The following is an 18,163-nucleotide window of genomic DNA, read 5'->3' as shown; positions in this document are numbered from 1 at the left end:
GCTATGAAGTGTACCGTCTGTTTCTCAATCTTCTTGATTTGTTCTCTTCCTTTTTCTTGTTTTGTTTCCAAAGTCATTCCAATTCTTCTCTGAAACAGTCGGAGGCCTCTGTGTTAACAGTAGCTGATTTGGCAGATCTTTTCTCAGAAGAAACTGAAGAACTCGAATGAAATAATCTATTTCAAACTCACCGAGGTTGGGGGCCATGGCTTACCTTTCAGATTTACTGAGGTTGGAAGAGGGCCATCACTTATCTAAGAGACAAGATAATATGAGCTAACTGTCAGAAATTCTGGTAGCTGTCAGAACTACTCATTCATTTTAGGATGAAAATATGAGTAAACAATTTAAGTTCTGTGATTGTGAATTTCTTCAACATATTATTTTGATTAATCAAAATGCACTTTATTTAGAAATTAATAAACTATAACTTTGTACTTCCAAAGAAACTAAGAACCGTAATCCATCTTGAATTGTGCAAAAAAAATGTTAATTCAATGTAGTTTGTTACATCAGAAAATATATTTGAAAGCAGTGGGAGCAAATAGATGGCATCATTGCTTGGATGCTTATATGAGTTATGCTTAGAATTTCTGATCTAAGAGTTAAATAAGAGGCATGTATTGTTTGCCACATCAACATGTTCAACTAAACATTGAAGAAATAATTTGTATGATAAAAAAGATATGGTTAAGTATGTCTTCATTTTATTTTTTGCAGTTAATTATCAAAATAAGTTTCAAAATAAACTGTTACCTTTTTGAAGAATCTTCTAGTGGTGCTCCCATGATATCATGCAAGTAACCGAGTATCATGCAAGTAACAGAGTATAATTTATCCTTAATCTGCTAATCTTTAGATACCATTTTAGTTTTTATAATACAATAATATTTATGCTATGCTACTCCAATTTATTTTTTTTTCTTGTTCTTGTTTGCTGTTAATGTTCTCTTTGTAAATTAATGTCTTTTGTATGATCTTTGTCTTAAAATGATAGCTAGACATATCTGTTTAGATATGTTCACATTTTTAAAGATTCCTACATTTGTATTGTTTTGTTTAAAATTTGGGTATTTGTATTCTGTTAAAAATGGCAATGCTTCCTCTTGCATTCACTTTGATACGATTGTAAGCAAAGAATGACAAACTGGCAAATTACTAGTTTTATTGTATTGCTCGTTCAGTTTTACCAGCAAGTTTTACTATTAGCCATTAATAGTAGACATAAAAAAATAAATGTATCCAAACAGTGAAGAATTTAATAATAATAATAAAGCTAAACTCACTGAGATTTCATATGAATGTCTTAGAAAGTATCTGTGTAGAATAATCTTACAAAATTGACAGTTATAGATAGATAAAGACTAGAATGCAGATTGAAAGTAAAATTTGAAAGCTGAAAGTTTCATTGTGGGTATTTTATGTTGCCAAGATTCATTCCTGAACATTGCCCCATACCATGTTTGTATTTATTGTGTATTACTAACTTGGAGGCCTCTTTCCAGGCAGGAAAAAATATATATTTTTAAGTAAAGGAAATAGCACATGCATACGCTGGTACACATGGGATATCAAGTTCAGTCCCATTTTTTTTACAAGTTTACTTATTCAAGCCCAGTGTGTTAGTGGTTACATCAATTTGTTCAGTGACCATTTCAAGTTACAACAGTGCTGAAAAAGATGGGCTTACAATTGATCCTTGAAGTTCGTCATTGCTGTGCCCTTGCAGTCATGTGATCATGGTCCAAGTGCTTGGTAATCCACCTGTATTTACAACTGCTGCTACCCTGCACAGCATACCTTTATTTTTTTGCCTGACTACCCTCCTTTGGGCTTTGCCGGCTGGCCTCAAGCCCTACAAAGAATGGGCTTTATCGGCCATGTGCAAGGCCTCGCTGCCACCTCTCCCTCTGGCTACCTTGGAATCCCTCAACCAAGTACCTATCAGGCATCCTGGCCACGCTTTCAGGAGACACTGTGGAAATGTTCCTGCCTCACTGACCAGCAGGAAGATTGCCCCAGCTGGCATTGGTGCAGGCTGTGGTGCAGAAGACTTGAGGCTATGGATCTTTCCCTTCTGGCAGGATAGCAACATTTGCCCACTCTCTCTACCATCTGCCTTCCTGTAGTTCTCACCTGCTGGGCTGTTTGCCTGAGTCTCCTGCCTCTTTCCATGTTGTAGCCATATGAACTCTAGTTAATGGTCTGCATGATCCTGGTGTTAACAATTGCAACCAGGCCTGCCATGATTACTATTGATAAGTGATGCAGTCAATGACATTGTGCTTTACAACTGCATTGTTTAGCAACAGAAATTTTGGTCCCAATTGCTATCATAACCCGAGGACAATCTGTATGATTCAAAGACCCAGACATGACGAATGGGGAGGCTGGGGTTTCCCCTTTATGCAGAAAATGGACAGTGATTGATGTATAGACATATTGAGAACAGCCAAATATACTGAAAAAATAATACAACAGATGTAACTGATTTGCATTTTTAGATTTGGAACCTTGAACCCCATTTGATTGAGCTGCCTTTGCAAATTTGATTTGGCTGAATCATTTACTTTTGCACATAGTGAGTAGTCCCTATCTTTTAAAGTAGGAATAAATGATTTAGCTATTGGGTTTGACAGGAAGACAAAAAATAGATGGCAAATCTGAGTTATCCCACAATGCCAATAACTGAATCTTCCTATTTTTGGAAACATATTCTGGGACTTAATGGGAACTCTCCTTGGTTTAGGGCTGGATTAGAGATTCCCTGGGGTTTAGTGGCTTGGCAGTGTGTCCTTGGTTGCTAGAGCTACAGTTTGTTCTTTGATGGTATGTAAACACAATTTTACTACAACTAACTTTTCAGCTGCTTGCTTTTAATTATTGTAAAGTTTTTAAATTACCAATTTTTTAAAGAAAACCTTTTACCATCTAGAAGAGGTAGTGTATGCCAAAACCTGGAAATAACAGAAGCTTTCTCCATTAAACAAGCAATGTTTATGTGTTTCTCATTTATCTTTACAAGCTAGCTAGGTCAGTTGTGACAAACATTTCTACCATTTCAGGCAATCTGAAGACTTGGCTAGCAAAGCATCCCTCTCAATAGAACCAGCCTTTTTCTTCCTTTTTTGGTTGCCTGGAACATAAAAGTTGTTTACAAGAATTGTCATGTACTATTAACAGAAGCTAAAGAAATACCACACTAGAGTGAGGGGGCAGGGGTGGGTGAGACAAGGATATAGCGTTTTTTCCCCTTACTTGCTCAATTTGAGAAAAAAAGCAGATGATCACACTCCATAAACCGGCTGTTACAAAAAGTGAATTTTAGAATTAAAATTGTACAAAAACAAATACTTTTGAGAAAAATATTTAGCACAGACACACACACACAAGAATTTATGTCCTGCATTTCTACTGTGCTTCAGTCCAGTCTTCAGACAATGCCAGCTGGCTGTTCATCTTGGTTTTATGGAAAATGCTGATACACAAGGCCAGTATAAAGTAATACAGAAATTCAACAGGTCTTGTGTTGTTTAAACAAATAGAATTGTTACTTGTTCGGATTGAACCTTATCTTATTAAGATCATTTCAAAAGAGAGAGAAGTTTGGAAATACATTTTTCTATTGTATTTTTTTTGTTTGGTAATCCCACTCAAGCATCTCAAATGTGTTGGAAGTTGGGATATCAGCAGAAATAGAAATAGGGATTGGTTTACTCATACATTCTGTGAGCAGACGGAATTTTGAAAAATCCCTCCCTCCCTCTTTTTCCTTGTGCTTAGTATTCTAGAAAGAACACTTCCTGCCACAAATATATTCCAGAATTCTTCATTTCAGCATTAGTCAAGTTTTATTTTCCTTCGCACACGCATACTATCCCTCACCCCACAAAACCAACCAAATAGTCTAAATCTTATATTGCAGCTTTTTTTCTCCAAAAAAAGACTGGGCTACACTTTCCCATGCCAATATTTTTACTGTGCAATTAGATCATCATCATTAGCCCAGCCTCTTATGTCCTATCTCAGTCCTTTTTAAATGCCTACCATGTCTGTTCAGAGAATTCTAATTTTATTAAGGCATGCTTTTTATGAAGAATCTTCTTTAGCAAGACTGTTTATAACCTTCAATCTGCACTCAAGTCAGGTTGCTAATTAGGGCAGAAAGCAGTTCAATTTCTTTCAATTGTGCCATCATTTGAATAACAGCTCAATTTTTTTCCATGATTTTTTTTTAAGTGGCAGAATTAGTGAGATTTTTAAAAACAATTTCTTATTGACATTTTGTTTTTCTGTCTCCCTCCTGGTCATTAGTGCATTCTTTCTTTTATATTTCAATGGCAAAATCTCATCTTCCACAAGATAGAAATGTGACAGTTCAGATTAGCTATTCATTTTGATAATTTTATTTGTGTGTGTGTGTGTGTGTGTGCATTCCATTGGAAGTGGTAACATCTTTTTTTAAGACGTGAAGGCTAATGATGCTGCATAGAATATAAATTAGACGTTCAAGCTAATGGCTCAGTGACATTCAAGAGAATTTAGTATGTAAGAATTGAACTGATCTAGATTCCATGAAGCTACTAGTAAAGGCAAAAATCAGTTAAAGTACATTAACATTATTTCAGCCAGATAAATCTATTCCTTTTGAAATAACCAGTTTGATCTAGTGTTTAAGGAATCAGGCTACAAACTGGGAGACTGATTTCTAATCCAGCCATAGGATTGAAAGCTGTCTGGCTGACTTTGGCCCAGTCATTCTCTCTGTCAGCCCAAGCCATCTCACAGGGTTGTTCTTGTGAAGAAAATAGGAGGAAGAAGTTTAGATATGTTTGTCGCCTTGAGTTAATTATAAGAATACTAATGATGGGATAAAAATAAATAAAAATTAATGTTTTGAATTTGACTGTACTTTCACCTTGTGAGTGGTCATAATCAGTTTTCCTTGTTTTATATGTATTATGGGATTGGGTGGGGAATAGATTGAGATCTACTTCCTAGGCAAATGTAGTATTTGGGAAAGCTTGAGCTACTATGCAACCATGAAAAAACAGAGGCTATTTTAGGCAAATAATGCTATAATAGTGTTTTTCAAACATGACAACTTTTAAGTTCTATGGGCCTCAGTATTAGCCAAAGAGTTATGGGAATTGAAGTCCACACATTTTAAACTTGTCAAGTTTAGATGGGCAACCCAGAGTTATAATGCCACATAATGCCAAAGGGCTAGCATTTCTTGGGCCAACAATTCAGATTCCTGGCAACTATATTTTTCCTTTTCTTGGTCTTTTGTTGCTTGTGAAGTAAAAAGCAAAAGGATGTAAAAGAGAAGACAGAAAGAGAAGACATTCACTTTGTTCTGCCCTTCTAATCTATCTATAACCATGGATCATTAAGAATGCCTGCCCTCATTTTAGTATGTCTGATCTTGAAAAAAAGTCACATTTCAGCACCCCCAAATTACATTGCACAATGATAAATAGGCTAACTGCTTTATTAATGTTAATTTTAAAAGCATTTTTTTCTTTTTTTCTTTCTGGCAGCCAGCAAGCTCTTGCTGCCTGGTGAGAGACTGGCAGAAAGAGCTTGCTGGCCGCCAGGAAGAAAAAAAGCCCAGAATCGAGTGGATGTGATTCCACTGAGCTAGGGCTGCAGAAGGACCTGGTTACGTAGGAAAAACCTGGCTAAAAGAAAAACACACATAAATCCTATGAAGTGCTCTGAAGATCTTCAGAGTCCTATAAGCATTTAATTATACATGGAGTTAAAGAGTAATTGTTTTGTTACTTAATTTTGAAAAAGGTGAAATCATATAAACATAATTCTGGTCTTTTCTAAGTATTTTGAGAACAGCAACAATATCAAAAAAGAGTCTAAACTTCTAAGAACATATGGAGATACCATTCATGAGGTGTGCAGTTTATCTATAAAGCATCACCTACATGGGTGAAACCAAGGATGTTTTAAAGAAACTGCAGTTTTTGTAGAGTTGGGAATTTTAAAGTTTTAACTGTCACGCCTATTTTGGGGCTTATAGGACAGGTTTTTGTGTATTGCATCAAAATACCATTGATTACTGTGCTGGAAAAAATTGATGGAAAGTACAGATGGGCTTAGGTTATTTACATTTAGGGAGTAAAACTCATTGCTCCAACATTACAGGATAACAGGTATGCGCTATTATTTCTAACCCAAAAGTGAAATATAAGATTATTTCTGTGCATGTGTAGCCTCTCTTGTAAATCACCAGATACGAGGGGTGAAATGCTACCAGTTCGGTCTGGTTCACCTGAACTGGTAGTAAAACATGTTTTTAAAAAAGTTCCGACGATCAGCTGAGCGACCCACAATCGTTGGATTTTTTTTTTTTTTTTTACTTTTTTAGCATTTTTTTCCTACCGGTTCTCCAGAACCAGTAGTTAAAAATGCTTTAAAAAGTAAAAAAAAAAAGTTCCGGCGATCAGGGGTCGCTCAGCTGATCGTCGGAACTTTTTTTTTTTTTTTTTTTACTTTTTAGGCATTTTTTTACTATTTATTTATTTATTTATTTATTGGTTCGATTTATATGTCGCCCTTTTCTGAAGACTCAGGGCAGCTTACAATGCATACAATACTACTGGTTCAGGCAAATAGGTAGTAAAAATGCTTTAAAAAAGAAGGCTCCGACGATCACAGTTGTGCCGCATGATCACAGGAGCCTTCGTTTTTTACTTTTTTAAAGCATCTTTTTACTACCTATTCACCCGAGCGAGTAGTAAAAAATCACAGTTGTGACATGTGATCGTTGGAACCTTTTTTTTACGGGGGGTGGGGTGGGGGGTCCATTTTTGCTCTCAGCAGGCTTCCCTGGAACTTGCTAGGCCAAAAATGGGGGGGGGGTTGTAGGCCAAAAATGGAGAGGTCCGTTTTAGAAAGAAAAAGAAAGGAAGGAAGGAAGGAAGGAAGGAAGAAAAAGAAAGAAAGAAGGAAGGAAGGAAGGAAGGAAAGAAAGGGAAGGAGGGAGGGAGGGAGGGAAGGAAAAAGGAGAGGAAGGAAGGACTACAAACTTGGCACTAGACGCAGCTTCAGAGGATAATCCAGGGCTGGAAGGACCTGGAGGTCATCTAGTCTAGTCCAACCCTGCTCCAGCAGGACATTGCTAGCGAGTTTCTCTTTTGATTCCCCCAGTCCAGTGGTGAAATGTAAAATTTGTTACTACCGGTTCTATGGGTATGGCTTGGTGGGGAGTAATGTGACTGGGTGGGCACGGCCAACCTTTTTTTTTTTTTTTTTCCTTTTAGAAGCATTTTTTTCTACCACCTCTTCAGAGGAAGAAGTTGCAGAAAAAAATGCTTTTAAAAGCCTCTGACGATCAGGCAACTCAGCTGGGATCGTTTGCTATGGGTAACAAGTAATTTTGATAATAATAAAATTTTAGTCGTACAAATGCACAACACTGTATTTCCACCTAAATGTTGAAAACTTTATGAATTCTTTCTCCAGCAGTTAAAATCGTTTTGTTTTGACTTGGGGTGCAGAGTTCTAAGGCAACAGTAATGAATGCTTTAAAAATCACATTCAACGCCTTTACCTCTTGTGTCTTGCAATTTTCAGCTTTAGTTGTAATTTGGTTTGAAGCCTGCCTACCCCAATAAAAGATCCCATGGGTGATTATGAGGTTGGTGTCTTAAAATAAAGTGGAATTTACAACCTCGATTCCCAATGCTAAATCATCAACCTCTCGTTAGTTAATAAAGGGATGCTGACTGTTTCACCGAACACTCCGAGCGAGCCTAACGCCGCAAACGAGAAGCGGCGCAATTACCAACTTTGGAACAACAACATCCTACTCCTGGAGGGCGGGGGGGGGGAGAAGAGAGAAGAGAGAGGAGGTTAATATAGTTGCGTCTCTACGTCATTAACGTGACTGGCCGAGACGTCTTTTGAGGCCCCGCCCCTCTCCCCGACGCCCCCGCTGGCGTGGGAACGGAGGGGCGGAGCGAAGGAACGGCACCCGGAACGAGGCCTTCTCTGCCCCGCCCCTCACCGGAACGAGCCCGAGAACGTCTCGGCGACGGGTGGCGTACCGTTTTGGGGCTCGTTCACACGCAGGAGGCGGAAGACCGGCTGGGCGGGTGAGTCCCGGTGCTCGAGAAGCGGAGGGTCCGGGGTTTTTGGCTGGCTGCTGCTGCTGCTGCTGCGGCTGGGGCCGGACGAATAATCAGCAAAGAGCGGGGCTGTCGTGTTCGTGCTGTGGCTTGCGGCTGGGGGAACCTGCCCAGGCGAGCGGAGTCCGGGCCGGCCTGGCTAGGGAGGGAGGGAGGAAGGGCGGCCGGGCGGCCACAACCTTTTGGAAAACCGAGTTGCCGTCGTTGTTTGACAGCTGGTGCCTTTATGAGGTAGCCACGGGAGAGCCCGGCGCCTGTTTGGCCGGGCGGTGGGGCTGGGAGAAGAGGGGCTTTGGTCTCCCTAGAGTCCGGTGGGAAAGGATGGAGGGAGGCGTTATGTGTCCGCCGGGGTGCTTTTCTTCTCTTGGCGACACCCCCCCCCCTTCTTCTTCTCCTCCTCCACCACCACAACCACCCAGGAGACAATGGCAGAAGTGGGGGAGGCGGGGGGGGGAGAGTAGGCCGTCTCCTCCTTCATCCCGGGCTCTTGATGCATTCGCGTAGCCTTGTATCGGTCCTTAACCAGCGAGAAGGTGCGCAGATTCACACAACGTCGGGCACGCCCAACTCCGGCTGTTCCAAGAAAAGAGCTCTTTTGTTCGCCTTGCGCCCAGGAAACCAACAGCTGCGGAGTCGTCGCCGCCGCCGCCGTTTCTTTTCTTCTCCAGCCCTTCCCGACTTTCCTTCACAAGGCGCGAGGTGAAATAATTCCCCCCCCTTTTTTTATGGGGCATTCAAAAGGAGTAAGGAAACGCGGAGTAAACGGGATTAGCCTCTAGATATCCAAACCCTCCCCCTCCCCCTCCCCCCACAAAAAAAAATGCCCTGTGAGGAAAACTTGTGTCTTTTTTAAAAAAAGAGGCATTCTTGTGGTTTAACTGTAGAGAAAGGTGTGCTTTACCAGTCCTGATTTGTTTGTAAAGAGGAACAGACAGGATAGTTTTTTTGGGGGGGTCCCTTCATAGAAGGGCGGTAGTCTTGTGTGTATTTTAAAAAGCTTCTTTTTTTTCTCTCTGTTGAAAGTTAAGTAGGTCTGACAAATCTGAAAGCTTAACAGTCAGAACTCGGCAGCTAGTTTGGGACGGCAAATGTTTTTCATTGAAGCCAGGAAACCAGCACTACTGTGCTTCTCCTTATTAATAAATAAATCGGGAAGCAGTTCATCCTCGGACTCTGGTATCTGAGGGAACAGTACAAAAACTTGAAAAAAAATTACATGTCAAAACCTCTAAGCAATGAAAGAATAGAGTGGATTTTTTTTTTAAGTGTGCCTAGCTCTGGTTTTTAGTGAAAATGGAAGAATGACTAGCAATTCATTATCAGATATGAATGTGTCATATAATAATGTTTTGACTTTAGCTGAGTCATAATGGTCAACAGTTCTTTGAAAATAAAATTTGGAATAGTTCTTAATTCAAGTAGAGTACTATAGGCTAAGGACTACTGTGTAAGCCAAGAAACTCAGAATTAACGTTTTCATTGGGGGGGATGTGAAGGAACCATGTTTTATTTTTAAATAGCTGTGCTGAAAATACTGTCTGCTATTTAAGCTCTTCTATTTTTTTCTTCCACAATAAAGCATTTTTTTCTGAAAGTTCTTTTCTGAAATCATAGGATGAAATAAAAACCCCAACTCATATTCAGGTAGAGTTGAGTCTTAGTGATTTTATGAACATGTCCATATAATATTCTGGGAAGTAATACTAAAATACTTTGAAATTGCCTTTTTCTGAGCTTTTTGTTTTTCATTTCCCCATCTGGCCTACAGCCATGATGGTATTCCTGATCCTGCTGTATTTTCAAGTCTAGAGGTGCTGCCACCTGCTGAGACTACATGCAGAAATGCATGATGTTTTTAATACATGAACAATACAAACTTATACACATTGAGAAATAGCCCTTGAAATTAGTCTTTGCGATCTGTAGCAATTATTTCTAAGTAGGTTTATGTACAATGGCCTTAATTCTGATTAAAAATATTTAAAATCACAATTTTTTTTAAAAAAATCCCTATTTTCCAGATTAATTGCCATTCATATGATACCTAGGAGTTGATACCTAGGAATTTCCTTTTGAATCTGTCGTATGATATTTTCTGTTAGGTTAGCTAGGATATTTTGTGTTAGGTTAGCTAGGACAGTGGCTGCTGGTTAAATAGCTACAGGTAGTCCTTGACTTACGACCACAATTGAGCTCAACATTTCTGTTAAATGAGACAGTTGTTAAGTGAGTTTTCCCCCATTTTACAACCTTTCTTGCCACAGTTGTTAAGTGAATCACTGCAGCTATAAGTTAGTAACCTGGTTGTTAAGTAAATCTAGTTTCTTCATTGCTTGTCAGAAGGTTGCAAAAGATGATCACATGTCCTTATGACATAGCAACGGTCGTAAATATGATCCAGTTGCCAAGCATCTGAATTTTGATCCCATGATCATAGGGATGCTGCAATTGTCATAACTGTTTAAAAACAGTCATGTCACATTTTTCAGTGCTGTTATAACTTTGAATTGTCACTAAACAATTAGTTGTAAATCAAGGACTACCTGTATTACTACAGTGAAAAACATGTTGGTAAGAAGCTAGACATGAAGCATAGAAGTGTTTGTTGTACTTTCAGATCATAGTTGATCAGAAGTAAATTAGAAATATATTTCACATATATTTGTGAAATTTGCATTTCTTTTCTGGGAGCTATTTCACAAGATTTTTAAGTATGTTTTTGTTTTATTTAAAATATACTATGGTTCTGATTCAGAGAACATCTGTATATGCTGACAGGTAAATTATTGTGTACAGGAAGTCATGGATAAACAGAGCATTGACAATTCTTTTTATTGAGTTGAAGAGAGATATGTGTCTGGAATCTATTGCTCCTAAATTAAGTGTAAGTCTCCTCCCCTCCCAAAGAACATCAATGGATACAATGTGTAGGATTTTCTGGGCAGCTTTTCTTGTCTATTCTAGTTTAGAAAACTCTCAGGGTGCAAATGTTGTAATATAACTTATAGCAACTAGTATTTGAGAACATTTAATTTTCTTACTATGAAGCTATAGTGTCTGAATTAAAATTAGTATTCAATGATTTCCAGTCTCAATAGGCAGGTGGTTTATTTCTGTTTTCAGCTATAGCATTTATATCTTTGAGTACAGAATAAGCTGTTTGCAGTCACTGAAACGTAACTAATATGTATATAATTATGCTATATTGTTTGTTTTTCAGATATTCAGGGGTTCACATATTAAAGAATTTATATTTTTATAGCACTTCATCTAAATTTTCAACATTCGTTTTCAGAGAAGCAGTTTAGCCAGCACCTTTATTTAGGCATTTAAAAAAAAAAAGTTTCTACATATCATTTCCTCTAGAGTTTTAAATCATAAATATTACTTGACAGAAGTAAAATATTGATGTAGATGTTTGATAAGAGTCGGTTTGGTCTAGTGGTTAAGACTCCAGATCAGAAACCCATGAGTTCTAGTCTTATCTTAGGCAAAAAACCCAGCTAGATGATTTTTGGCCAGTCAATCTCTTTTCAGTCCGTGATATCAGGCTTAGGCAACAAGCCCATTGGTCAGTCCCTGTCACCACCAATGGATTTGGCTGATCCAAAAAAGAAAATCCTAAATATGCAGGGAAAAATAGGGAAAAAATGAAAAAAAAAGAATAAAAAGTAGGTTTTTTTATATTGAACCCAAATACATGTATGGTTTTTATAATGATTTATTATTAGATTATGGAAAATTCTAGTAAAATATACAAATAGACCCTCAATTTAACAAACATGAATTTAGTTGACATCAAATACGGTGGGCAATTTTTTGTTTTAGACATCATCCACCAAAGACTACAGGTAGTCCTTGACCTTGACCACATTTCTGTTGCTAAGCAAGACAGCTGTTAAGTGAATTTTGCCCCCTTTTTATGACTTTTCTTGTCATAATTGTTATGTGAATCACTGCAGTTATTAAGTTAGTAACATGGTTGTTAAGTGAATCTGGCTTCCTCATTGACTTTGCTTGTCGGAAGGTCACAATAGGGGATCACATGACCATGGGGATGCTGCAACGGTCGTAATGTGAAAAACAATCATTAATCACTTTTTTCAGTGCTGTTGTGACTTGGAACAAAAATCACTAAATGAATTATTGTAAATTGAGGACTACCTATATTTTTCATGAAGTAATCCAGATGATTTGTCATTTGGATCAATTTACATAACTTACAATTTACATTTTGAAATTGTTTTTAAACATTGATGGCTTGTGATACTGTTTGATAAATCGTTTATATAAAAATAATATCTTTAGTGTCCCTGTGATTCTGAAAGTTGTTTCTGTCAAAATAGATTAAATCTATTCGTAATGTGTAGTTGGCAAAGTTTAGAGTAATGTGTAATAACTTTGCCATCTCATTTCATATATTAGATCTGAATATTTCTTAATCATGAAAGCAGTCAAAGGAGCAATACCAATAGCACTTATATATTGCTCCATAGCGCTTTACAGCATGCTCTGAATGGTTTACAGAGCATATTTTCCCCAACAATCTGGGTCCTCATTTTACCAATCTTGGAAGGATGGAAGGCTGAGTCAACCTTCAGTTGGGCAGGATAGAACTTTTCCTACCTGTGGACAGAGTCAGCCTGCAATACTGAAATCCTTCCGAGTGACCATTGCCCATGTGATAGGTCATTTTAGGAGAATCGCTAAATGGGTTTAGAAAATGAAACTGAAGTATTTAATGTGTTAGTTTGTGCATCATGAAGTGAAAAGCTCAAACTTGCCAGTAGGTATCCTTGACTTGGTAGAATTTCAAACATTTGTCTGGTGAATTGTAGTCTTATAGAGAACTTGGTATTACAATGTTTACTCCACAGAATGATGCAAATTTGGAGCTCAAATGAACAAGTGAAAGTAGGCTGTTTGCCTCAGTCACCTGTGCTAGAGTTTTTTTCAGATTGCTTCTCTATTTTTACAAATTTTGGTTTTGATATTTTTCTGTTAAAATTTTGAGGAAAACATAGCAGCTGTTAATGAACAAGTTGCAAATTAGTTACTAAGGTAGATAGCAATTTTGCTATTTTTTAGAATAACATGACAATCTCTTCTATGTCTTAATATCTTCCTTTACACTGAAATTGCTTAATATTTGCTAAACAGATCTCTCTGATCTAGTGATACCTTGAAACATATAGTTTCACTATGATATACAACATCAAGAATAAGAACCTTTATTGTATTGCTTAATTTAAAGGAAATCCATGAAATCAAAGGTCTCACCTAAAGTGAATGTTCTAAAAACTTTATAATTGGATTTTATTCATTCCTTATTCTCCATTAGTAGAATACAAATCATTGGCAAACGAGATCTACCCATACTTCCTGTGTATTTCTTAGCTTTGTTGGTTAAATCTGTTCACATAATACTTTATATAGCATATATGATCATATTTATACTTTTGGTGTAATGTTTTGCTAATGTATTCATGTGAGGACTGTGATTTGTGAACTTGGCAGGTTTCTATTCAGACTAGAATCTGAAGCCTTTGACTAAAGTTGGCTTCTTCAGATTCTCTTAGAAAAGAATAGCCATTGTTCTGGGTTCAGATGTACCAAAAAATATAGCTAATGTTGTATCTTCTGGGAAGGAACAAGAGAAAGGGGAAAGGACTACAAATTATGGATAAAAGTCAAGCAATTTTTGTCTTAAATCAGGTTTGATTATCCATGTGCCAATTAGGTTGAATTTGTCATTGAAATGCCTCGTGGCATTTAAATTTTAAAAATTATCAAGTTTTAGAAATGAGTAGAAGAAAAAGTAAATCAAATCGGCTGTAAATTTTTTCTTTTATCCACTTGGAGGTTCCTGTTGGTGGCATTATGAATTCTGACCAGGGGTGAAATTCACTTACCCTCACTACTGGTTTGCAAATGTGAGTGCACGTGCCTCCACCACGCATGCACAGAGCACTCTGTGCATGCTCAGAGGGTCAAAAATGGAACGTGATGACATCCGGACGGATGGGCAGAGCCTCCTGCCGCCGGCGCTACTGATTTTCTCGAGCAGGATAGAACCAGCTGAATTTCACCACTGGTTCTGAGCTGCTGTTAGGACACACTGTGGTGCAATGTGAAATCTGAATTAATCTGGTTAAGAGGAAGATAACAATTTAAAACAAAATAATAAAACAAAATAATAAAAATAAAATAATAAAATGGATAAAAGATTATCAGAAGTAGAGTTAAAATTCAACTATCAGGTTTAAATCTGTTGCACTAAGTAACTGGTTACCAAAGAGGTAGATTGTATTTGGAGTATTTTCTGTTTCAAGTCATTAATATGATTGTTGTTGTTCATGCAAACATTGGTGATTGGGTTGTTTGTTATAGTTGGAATTCTACTTGTGCTAGCAGACTTTCCAAACAGGCTTTGGCAACTCTAGTCAGCTGATTGTAATATGTACAATAACATCAGGTGGCCTGAACCTTCTAAGAGCAGTGTACATCTCATCAGAACTGTGTATATTTTTAGGTTTCTTGGTTGGTAACAGGCAAGCACATGTACTTCAACATATCTGATGAACTGAACCTACTTGCTGACATTGCCTAATCAGAAATGAGCAGCTGCTTTTCATGATTTGATCATTAATGAAGCACAGTATATCAAAGGCTATTATTCTGTTATTATGATTGGGCATTTTCATTGCAGTAAGCGAAACTTGGTTCTTGCAAACAAGAATGTGGTGACAGTGTAATTAAATATACATTGCTGAATAATAAGTCAGCTCCTTATGCACACATTCTACTCCTTGTATTTCCCATGTTTATTTTCTAGTTTTACTCAACAGACAGAGATAATTTGTCTCAAATAAATAATTATTTATATGCAAAAGTATAGTTGAACTGTATTAAAAGTTGATATTGTTGGCTGGAAGAAATCACAGAAATATTACTTTATTTAGCCACCTGTGGAAGGAAATATTTCAAAACCATGCTCATGGATTTGGCTCCAGTTTGAATGATTTTTCAATTTTAAACCCAACTGTGATTTAGTCTATAATCATCCACAAATAGTGAGAGAGCCAAAAGTATTTTCTAAAATAATAAGTCCCTCAAATGCATTGCTAAAATTTAAAAAGTTTTTTGCAGCAGATAACAGTACAAATACTACCACTTTAAGAAATTTGAAACAAAATTGTAAAGAGCATATGGTAGAAATCCTTCAATCATATAAATTACATACATTGGAAAGATTTAAGCATTTCAATATTTTGGGCTTTTTTTTCCTGCTTTCCTTGGATATGACAGAGGTATTTTGGCTAATCTCACTAAGGTTGTCTTTTGGCAGATTAACTTAAAATATGTTTGTTTATTTCGAATACTCTTTCAACAATATATCTGTAGATGGAAATGTTCTCTCATTAAACTTACATTGAAAATGAGAGGTTGGATTTATCGGCTTTAGAAATTTGAGATGAAAGAACCTTGCTATATTTCATATACAACTTCCAGGAACTGAAGGATGGTATTGTTGCAATTTAATACACAAGTGTTTACAAAACAGCAGCAGAAGATTTATTTAATTTGCAATACTTTTTTTTATTTGCGTTTCTGTTCTTTTTGTTAGTAATTTTTTTAAAATGCAGATTTAATTGGAAACTAATAAAATAAGTAAAGGTGACTCAATTATGGGAACTCCGGTCAAGTGCTCACTCACAGAAGTGAAGGAATATTAGTACATCTTGATTATCAATTAAGGGAAAATTCTGTACCTGGACTTCATTATCCATGACTTTGTATTCTGGGATTTCAAATATCTTCCATTGATAAAATAAACCAGAACTTATCTGTGGTAAATGGTTTTGCCTGTCTGCAGTTTTTGGCACTCAGTTCTGAATCTTACCATTATGTACACGTGTAAAAGGGTACATATTTGGCTTCTGTTCCCCCAATTTCCCAGTGATCTATACTGTTTTGACTTTTTATAGTCATTCTCTTTCTGCACATACTTCTTCCATAATGAAAGTGAGCAAGTGTATAACAGAGAACTTTGCGGAGGCAAATGTTCATGCAAGCTTTGCCTTTGAGAGAAAAGGTAAAGGTTCTGCAGCTGGGGAGTGTAATAGAGAACAAAGTGTTTTAATTTGACCCATTAATGGGCGACAGCATCAAGTTCAATAGGCAGAAGTTGCTTTTCAACTTTGCAAGGACAGGTTCTGAAAAGCAAGACCTGACAAAGCGTAATTATCTGCTACTTTTAAATATAGTCACACCCACCACAACTAAAGTTCCATCAGGAAGTAATACTGACAGTTCAGAGCAGGAGCAAGTGGAAGAGTACTTCCCTTCTTCCATATTTTGATTCAATAATTTTATAGACTATCCTTATTTCAACTTTTTCCTTATATTTTTCATGATTTTTTTTGTAATTTTTTTGGTCATTTTCCAGGTCTTAACTCCCAAGTCTCATAGGCCTGCTGACTCATAAGTGGTTTCATTAACCATGATTATATGCTGGAATGTAACTATTATGAATAAGAAGGTCCACTTCTATATTCCAATTATATGATAATTGAATGCTACTTACGGGACACTGTAGTCTTTTGTAGTTCAGTGGAATAGCAGAGGACAGCATCTTTGACTCCAACTGGATTAATGCTAAGATTATGAAGAATTAAGTAGTAAACCATGAAGGGTTGTAAAGTATTAACAAAGCTTTGCATTCTTTGCCAGTATTTGGTATTCTGATGTCTGTTACTAAACACCCAATTGACAAGAGTGCTCTATGAAAGTGTGCAACATCACATCAACATTAGTTATAATGTCATAATCTAACTACAGAATTACTACAAATCTACAAATAGATTTTATATATATATATATATTATATATATATATAGATTATATATATATATATAAGTATAGTATACTGAGTATATATATATATAAAATGTTTACTAATGGATCTGGAAATTTGTTGGAGATAAATTCTTGAGAAGGGAAGGCTGATTTTTGGGGATATAATTGCTTTTCTTTCATCTACTTCCTGCTCTAAACTTCCCTATCACAAAGTGCTCTCTAACTGGACATTTGTTACCGGTTCTTGAATACAAGTGTTTATCAAGTGCTGATAAATTTGATAATAATAATTAGAATAAGTGGTTCATTATTTAGGGCTTTATTTGATTTATATCTCACTTTCCTATTCAAATTTTCTCAAGTTTAATATTGTTAAAATTAGAAATTAGAAAATAAAAAAAATGCTAAAGTTAAAGACGTGACAAAAATAGGTTTTTTCCAATTCTTAAAGGCAGAGATAGTCAGGAGCCAAATAAAATTACTGAGGACATGCATTTCATAGCTTGGGGCTGACATAGCATTTAATTATATATTGTCCTTCTTTCCAGAGTAACCAGAGCAAATTACACATGAAATAGATTTGTGGGGAGGAGGGGAGAAAGGCTAGACTTAGATAAATCAGGACAGTGACACCAATAATTATTAACAGTAACAATTAAAAAGAAAGATTATTTTAAAAATCATCCATCCTCATAATAACAACACAGAGATATTGTCCTATACATTTCTAAGTTAAGAGCGGTTTCAGTTCATTGGAAAAGGATAATGAATTGGGATAACTAGCACTGGGTTTTTGGCTTTTGCACAATAAGCTGAAACAGCCAATGGGATCATGAATCGAGCTTTTCAAATTTGATATAAATACATCAGTCATATGACATTACTTGAAGCATATTTGGTCATACACTATCTAGGGCTATACAGACCAATGTTAAACAAATTGAATGGTGGCTCAAGGACAACCAGTGCAGTGTTTAAAGGAAGAGTGCTTTATGGCTCCATATAACTGTTCCACATAACAAATAGGTAACTTTTTTCTGGATCACATAGCTTCTAGTCAGTCTCCAACAGTCACCCTACATGGAATAGATAGTTCTATGCAATAAAAAGATTATTAGAACATGGATTGCCAAAACTAATCTGCTTTGGTCCAGACT

General features: G+C 36.7%; 2 protein-coding genes and 1 long non-coding RNA gene across 5 annotated transcripts in view; 2 read left to right on the top strand and 1 right to left on the bottom strand.

Annotated features, from left to right (window-relative positions):
• The window catches only part of SHPRH (SNF2 histone linker PHD RING helicase), a 54,342-nt gene extending 53,040 nt beyond the window's left edge, over positions 1 to 1,302 (top strand). For both annotated transcript variants that reach the window (XM_060692265.2, XM_060692266.2), the window contains one exon: positions 74 to 1,302. In XM_060692265.2, coding sequence (XP_060548248.2) covers positions 74 to 170 — 97 coding nt within the window. In that variant the 3' untranslated portion in view covers positions 171 to 1,302. The remainder of the gene's footprint in view (positions 1 to 73) is intronic.
• Positions 1,303 to 2,974: 1,672 nt separating this feature from the next.
• On the bottom strand, positions 2,975 to 8,154 carry LOC148116837 (uncharacterized). The gene is made up of 2 exons (XR_015731427.1): positions 8,067 to 8,154; positions 2,975 to 3,136 (listed from the first exon to the last, which is right to left on the bottom strand). It is a non-coding gene; the product is annotated as an uncharacterized LOC148116837 (long non-coding RNA).
• FBXO30 (F-box protein 30) overlaps positions 7,712 to 18,163 on the top strand; it is a 23,859-nt gene continuing 13,407 nt past the window's right edge. The window contains exon 1 of one of the 2 annotated variants that reach the window (XM_034418965.3): positions 7,712 to 8,114. The gene's annotated coding sequence lies outside the window, so the exon portion shown is untranslated. The other variant, XM_034418967.3, reaches the window with a different exon arrangement.

The sequence above is a fragment of the Pantherophis guttatus genome, chromosome 1 (genome assembly GCF_059756535.1).
Source record: "Pantherophis guttatus breed Tessera chromosome 1, ASM5975653v1, whole genome shotgun sequence".
Classification (NCBI taxonomy): Eukaryota; Metazoa; Chordata; class Lepidosauria; order Squamata; family Colubridae; genus Pantherophis; species Pantherophis guttatus.
Note: the sequence above shows the minus strand (reverse complement) of the source record. Positions and strands in the feature narration are given on the sequence as shown.